The 7,040-nt window shown below is 40.6% G+C and overlaps 1 protein-coding gene across 1 annotated transcript; it reads left to right on the top strand.

Annotated features, from left to right (window-relative positions):
* The first annotated feature begins 320 nt into the window (after positions 1-320).
* On the top strand, positions 321-6,424 carry HSP90AA1 (heat shock protein 90 alpha family class A member 1). Its single transcript, XM_062627906.1, has 10 exons — positions 321-509; positions 605-971; positions 1,429-1,562; positions 2,065-2,373; positions 3,015-3,180; positions 3,461-3,651; positions 3,756-3,903; positions 4,582-4,850; positions 5,169-5,502; positions 5,682-6,424. The coding sequence occupies exons 1-10, from the start codon at positions 351-353 to the stop codon at positions 5,789-5,791; spliced, it is 2,187 nt and encodes a 728-aa protein (XP_062483890.1). The 5' UTR covers positions 321-350; the 3' UTR covers positions 5,792-6,424.
* Positions 6,425-7,040: the final 616 nt, after the last annotated feature.

The following is a 7,040-nucleotide window of genomic DNA, read 5'->3' as shown; positions in this document are numbered from 1 at the left end:
TTGGATAAGTTTTTTTTTCGCGATCTCTGCTTCTTCTGTGATAAGGGCAGCACGAGTTGTATGTTACTTTCCAAGCTAATGGAGGAGAGGGGAAAATCTGTGTTGCATCAAAACGGTGCAGATCTATAATTAAAATCTCGTTCATGTGTATCTCAAAATTTCTGATTTTTTTGCTGGTGAGAAATCTGATCTAAGTGTTGATTTTTTTTTTTTTTTTTGGTGTTACTGTGCTGTTACAGTTGAAGCAACAGTTAAATGTATTTATCTCTAAATGTCGTTGTTGCTGCTTGCAAAAGGGTAAGTGCACCAAGCTGCTGTGGATGGTATTTCAGCTTGCTCTGTCCTTGTAGATGCCGGAAGCTGTGCAAACTCAAGACCAACCAATGGAGGAAGAGGTGGAGACATTCGCTTTCCAAGCTGAGATTGCTCAGTTGATGTCTCTGATCATCAACACCTTCTACTCCAATAAGGAAATTTTCCTGAGGGAGCTGATTTCCAATTCATCAGATGTGAGTATAGGTTCCCAGCCTGTTTCATGTCGGTAGGGATGCTGGATTTTTTAGTAATGGTCAGGGAATGCTAAAGCTTGTCTCTTCTCTTACAGGCTCTGGACAAGATAAGGTATGAGAGCCTGACTGACCCAAGCAAACTAGATTCTGGAAAAGACCTGAAAATTAACTTGATCCCAAACAAGCATGATCGCACTCTGACGATTGTTGATACAGGCATTGGGATGACCAAAGCTGACTTGGTCAACAACCTTGGTACAATTGCAAAGTCTGGTACCAAGGCGTTCATGGAAGCACTGCAGGCAGGGGCTGATATATCTATGATTGGTCAGTTTGGTGTTGGCTTCTATTCTGCCTACCTGGTTGCAGAAAAAGTGACAGTAATCACCAAGCACAATGATGATGAGCAGTATGCGTGGGAGTCATCAGCTGGAGGATCTTTCACTGTCAGGCTTGATAATGGTGAGTGTCACATTTTTTTTTTCTCAAGCAGCTTTCTGAAGATTTCTGTCAATCAGATACTTAACTCTGTGCATTAAAGAAGATAAAAGTAACACCAGATGGGTAGTACTATTAGTCTTGTATTACATCAAGCACAAACACAGCTGATTCCATTCTTCCAGTTGGGGTAATGTTTGATACATAATGGAATGTGTAAGTAAATCATAGCAAGGCAAGTTAGAAATTTTCAAAGAGACATAAATTTTCAAAGCTTTACATAAGGAAATCCCTGCAGCTATTCTACATTGTGCAAGTTTATCAAAGTACATATTGGGTACAACAAGGCTGAGGAAATGTTTGTGAGGCTGTTCTGTACAGAAAATTTTACATTTTTTCTGATAGAGCAGTGGCTGTTTAAAGAGCAGTGTGTTCCAGAACATCTGATCTGCACAAGTAAAGCATGTAAACTCCATTCTAGGTGAACCTTTGGGCCGTGGGACAAAAGTCATTTTGCATCTGAAAGAAGATCAGACTGAATACCTGGAAGAACGGCGAATCAAAGAAATTGTGAAGAAGCATTCACAGTTCATCGGCTATCCTATTACACTGTTTGTATGTATCTTGCTTGGATTGCTAAACAAGTATTGCCAGCTTAGAGCAAGTGAATTTTGAAAGGGGAGAGTAATGTCTGTAAAGTAGAATTACAGGTGCTACATAAATGTAGCATTTAAATTCTGTTAACTCTGTTTTACAGAGCCATTAATTACAGATCGGTAAAGTTAAGCTTAAATAACAAAAACCCTAGAACTGGATGTGTTTTACAAAGCTGGTACTTACACAGCTTCTGAATTACTGAAAACCTAACTCTGCTGTGATGTATTATTAGTGGTAATGAAGTATGATGAAACTAAATGGCTCAAACTACTTAACTATACAGTCACATGGAAACCAAAATACCCATTGTCGTCGTGCCCAGAAAGGAAGTATTCAGTTGAATGTAGGAGGAAAATCTGATGCCATGTTAGTTCCTAGCTTTGAGACTACAAGGGATACTTCAGGGCTGATGGTAATAGAAATTCTGGGTTTCTGCAGTAAACTACTAATTTCATTATAGGTGGAGAAGGAACGTGACAAGGAAGTCAGTGATGATGAGGCTGAGGAAAAGGAAGAAGAAAAAGAAGAGAAGGAGGAAAAGACAGAGGATAAACCAGAGATAGAGGATGTTGGTTCTGATGAAGAAGAAGAAAAGAAGGATGGAGACAAGAAAAAGAAAAAGAAGATCAAGGAGAAGTACATTGACCATGAAGAGCTGAACAAAACCAAGCCCATTTGGACCAGGAACCCAGATGACATAACCAATGAAGAATATGGGGAATTCTACAAGAGTCTAACAAATGACTGGGAAGACCACTTGGCTGTCAAAGTAAGTCCCTGTCAGTCTTGAGGTACAATTCTGTTTGGCCCTAACTCTGGAGGATCAGTGCAAATGCTGCTGAACTGGATGCGTTGTCCCATGTCTTACTCCGATAGGTTGCTTTGCATTTGGAGTGTGATGGTATGTAAGGATGAGACCTTGTGCTGCAATTATTTTGGCTGCTGTTAGGCTGTGTTCACAACCTTGATCAAATTAGTGCTAAATAAAACTTAGGCTGCCTTCCTAGTTTGTAGCTTAGTTGTTACCAAGTCTAATTGAAAAAGTATGTTTCAGATAACCGTAAGTGGAGTTACTTGGCTTTATAGCACAGTTTTGAAAAGGCCCATGGCTAAATGGGGTGAGTGAGTGGCCTTTTTCTGGGTCTAGTGAGAAGTACTGTAAGAACACCGCTGCTTTCTGAAGCTCAACATGTAGTATACGGAACTGTGTCTTCAAGTTCATCTGCTTGTATGGTAACAGTGGAATAGGACTTGGATATGTCTGGAGAAAGTGCTTGTTCTGACCCATGTTTCATCTGTCTTTCTGAGATCTCAAATAGTTACTGCTTCACTTAGCATTTGAAGAGCTGTTAAATGGTCATGCAAGTGAGAGCAGTGTAAATAGACTAAAATGACATTGTTTCCTCACAGCACTTCTCTGTGGAAGGGCAGCTGGAATTCAGAGCTCTCCTCTTTGTCCCACGGCGTGCACCTTTTGATCTGTTTGAAAACAGGAAGAAGAAGAATAACATCAAGCTGTATGTACGCCGAGTTTTCATCATGGATAACTGTGAGGAGCTGATCCCTGAATATTTGAGTGAGTATATTTCTGAGGAAAGTGTTGCCCAGAATGTCAGAGGAAGTGCTTATTAGACTCGCTGTTCCCCTTTGTGTTTAAAGACATGTGGAAGGGTGAAGGCCAAGTCCTTAAACCTGATAGGATTTTAAAGTACTGCTTGGTGTTGCCTAAAAAGGTAGAAACCAATTCATTACCTCAAAAATACAGAGCTACTTAGGTGGTGACAGTCAATTTCCTTTTCTTTGAGACCTACAGTACTCATTGTCTACAATGTTAAAGTCCCACTGTAATTTTCCAGATTTCATGAGAGGTGTGGTGGACTCTGAGGATTTACCTCTGAATATTTCTCGTGAAATGCTGCAGCAGAGCAAGATCCTCAAAGTGATCCGGAAGAACTTGGTGAAGAAGTGTTTAGAACTCTTCACTGAGTTGGCTGAGGACAAGGAGAATTACAAGAAGTTCTATGAGCAGTTCTCCAAGAATATCAAGGTTTGTAGTAGTACTTCTGCTTTGTAATACTGTTACTTGTTAGATAGTGCTAACACAGTTTAGTGTTTATCTGAAGGAATCGCTAGTTTTTATTATTTTTGTAGCTTGGTATACATGAAGACTCCCAAAACCGCAAGAAGCTGTCAGAGTTGCTGAGGTATTACACATCTGCATCTGGCGATGAAATGGTGTCTCTAAAAGACTACTGCACTCGGATGAAGGAAAACCAGAAACATGTCTACTACATCACTGGTGAGTTGGTAACAAATTGTTCATCTTTCGGGGGGGTAGAAAATGCAAAAAAACCCATGGCAGCTCTTCTTGGAGGACGTGCCTTGTCATTACTTGGTTTGGTAGTCAGGGGAACCTTAAGTACAGTATGATGTCCATGAGGACAACAGAACTAGCTGCCTGCTGTTCGTGCAGGTAGTTTACACATGTGCTTACTCCTAAACATACTTTCTAAAGTATACTTTAGAATCTTTGTGGTGGCTTTAAGATCACTTTGTTCAGGCTTTAGCTATTAACAGCCAGGAGTCTGAATTTTTAACACTTAATGATCAATCAACTTAACTATTTGGGCATCAAATAATTTTTTTTTCTTAAGGTAGATGTTGTACAGGGCTCCTCAGATTATTCCTTGGCAGAAATGTGAAACTTCTGTCTGTCATTACAGGAAATCTTGTTTATTTTCAAACCAGGAAGAAGTGTGTTTACAGGCTGTGAGTGTCAGTTTGGAAGGCTTGGGTCTCTACAGGCCAATCTAATCTTTGCAGTAGCTTGTGATACTGGTTTTGTGTCTGCCTTTTTCCCTGGGCTGCGCATCACATGGTGAAAATGCAGCATAGGCTCTGGAGAATAAACAGGCTGCTATGTTACAGTATAGTGTTGAGGCTCAGACCACAACTGTGGCTGTTTCATTGTGTACAGGTGAGACAAAAGATCAGGTGGCTAATTCTGCTTTTGTGGAGCGTCTTCGCAAGCATGGCCTGGAAGTGATCTACATGATCGAACCTATTGATGAGTACTGTGTGCAGCAGCTGAAGGAATTTGAAGGCAAGACCCTTGTTTCTGTGACAAAGGAGGGTTTGGAGCTTCCAGAGGATGAGGAGGAGAAAAAGAAGCAGGAGGAGAAGAAAGCCAAGTTCGAAAACCTCTGCAAAATAATGAAAGACATACTTGAAAAGAAAGTAGAAAAGGTAATTAGCAGTACTTGGTTTGTCTATATGTAGTAAGTTCAGTGGTCTGAAATGAATTTGCTGCAGCAAAGGCTCAATGTTACAGTTGCCCTTCTGAAGGAGAACAATCTGTGCAAAATGCAGTATTACAGATAACAAGGCATCTTTCACTTCAGCGAAGCTAAGTGGTTCTATTAATTGGCATTGCACGTTTGTCTCGTGAGTCTTTGGACTTACATGGCCTGCAGCTTAACCTTAGTTAAATTGGGGGATAGTAAATCAAAATACACAAGTTCAAATACTAAATTTCAGATATGTTCTTTGTTTGCACCTTCCTAGGTGGTTGTGTCCAACCGTTTAGTTACTTCTCCATGTTGTATTGTAACAAGTACATATGGCTGGACTGCCAACATGGAGAGGATCATGAAAGCACAGGCCTTACGAGACAACTCCACAATGGGATACATGGCAGCAAAGAAGCACCTGGAGATTAATCCTGATCATTCCATTATTGAAACTCTGAGGCAAAAGGCAGAGGCTGATAAGAACGACAAGTCTGTGAAGGATCTTGTCATCTTGCTGTACGAGACAGCGCTGCTGTCCTCTGGCTTCAGCTTAGAAGATCCTCAGACACATGCTAACCGTATTTACAGGATGATTAAACTTGGTCTGGGTAAGTTACAAATGTGTCTTGTCTCCAGTGAATGCTGGGCCTTTGGGGGGCGCTGACTGTCCAGAGATAATCTTGATGCTTGTGGGAAACGGGGAACTCTCTAATCAGTTCAAATTGTGCAAAGGAAAAAAAGATTTTGCATCCTGACCTTGGGAGTAATGTACCTGTTTCCTGCACAGGCATTGATGAAGATGATACTGCTGCAGAAGAAGCTAGTCCAGCAGTTACTGAGGAGATGCCACCTCTTGAAGGAGATGATGACACATCACGCATGGAGGAGGTGGATTAAACGAGTTCACAAGAAGTCATGAATGTTTCGTTGGCTAATAACGAATAAGTTATATTTTGTATATTATGAATGTTACCTGCCAAAAAAAAATCTTAGACACTTTGTCTGCATTCCCTCATATTTATTTTCAAAGATGTTATACCTTTATTTTTGTTACATTGCTTTTTCAGCTGATGTGAGATACAAATGCCATTGAGGGAATATTTTCTTTTAACACTGTACAACCCTAAACAGGCAAGTAAGGAGTAATTTTTGTCTCTATTAGCTGGCTGCAGGTGGCAGGGTTTTTGACTTATTCTTAATTGCCAGAAATGTGGGAAAGAGGTAACAAAGACAGTATGACATCAGGATGTTACAGTTTATTGTGTTACACAGCTCTTGAACTCTAAATCTGTCTTAACATACAGTACCTAGTAACTAGGTGTCTAGGAGAGCTGAAGTAATTTGGGGAAGCTTTAACCCTTTTGCTCCTAACAAGGTCTTGATGTTTAAAGTTGTTTTTTATACTGTTTCAGGATTCTGGATTGCACTCTACCATAGAATAGAATCCACTGTAAATCTCTATTGTGACTTATGCAACTCTGCATGTACAGTTCAAACCTAGAACTGTAAGAATAAAAGTGTTAAGAATGAGTGACGTCACAGACTTGTCTGTTAACAGTGGGAGCTAAATCTGTAATGCTGCAATGCCACTGCAGTGCTACTGCAAACTGGTACTACAGCAGTTCTCAATGTATCTTAAGCCTGTGCTAGTCTCTGAAGAAGTGATTGTTAGCCTCAACTTTGGTTTACCTTGTGTTGATAACTCTGGCAGTTTTCCAGTGGCTCCACAAGCCTGCCTGCTGGTGTTGTACTTACTGAGGTGATGGTATTATGTACTGAATAGTGTTCAGCACAGGCTTCTGAAAAACTACTAGGTTGTGCGTGCTTACGTACTTACGCCATTGTCTTTGAAGCAGAAATGGTAAAAGGAAATGGAGTTCTTAACAGCAGTTCATTCCACCAACTTTCCCGTCAGCTTCTTCCATGCAGGTCACATCCTCTTCAGTGCCTTTGGTATTTACAAACTTAAGTTCGGTGAACTTGAGGAGGGAAGGGGGGGGGGGGCAGGGCCAAGTTCTAGGCATCCTGCCTTGTTCTCTGGCAGGTAATGATATAGTTTCCTGGTCCCCCATCTATTTCATGTCATTTATATATGACAACTGTGTTCTGTTTTGTTGTTCTTTTTTTTTCTCCTGTATAATTTTTA

This window comes from Pezoporus occidentalis, unplaced genomic scaffold, assembly GCF_034315485.1.
Source record: "Pezoporus occidentalis ecotype Australia unplaced genomic scaffold, CSIRO_AGI_Poc_V1 ctg31, whole genome shotgun sequence".
Lineage (NCBI taxonomy): Eukaryota > Metazoa > Chordata > Aves > Psittaciformes > Psittacidae > Pezoporus > Pezoporus occidentalis.
The sequence above is the reverse complement of the archived record's forward strand: the minus strand, read 5'-3'. Positions and strand labels throughout refer to the sequence as shown.

Bases quoted from the DNA above. Each gene is read 5' to 3' on its own strand.
- HSP90AA1 (XM_062627906.1), top strand. From the start codon at position 351: ATGCCGGAAGCTGTGCAAACTCAAGACCAACCAATGGAGGAAGAGGTG. The intron at 972-1,428 runs GTGAGTGTCACA...ACTCCATTCTAG, and splicing joins CACTGTCAGGCTTGATAATG to GTGAACCTTTGGGCCGTGGG. The intron at 3,904-4,581 runs GTGAGTTGGTAA...CATTGTGTACAG, and splicing joins ACATGTCTACTACATCACTG to GTGAGACAAAAGATCAGGTG.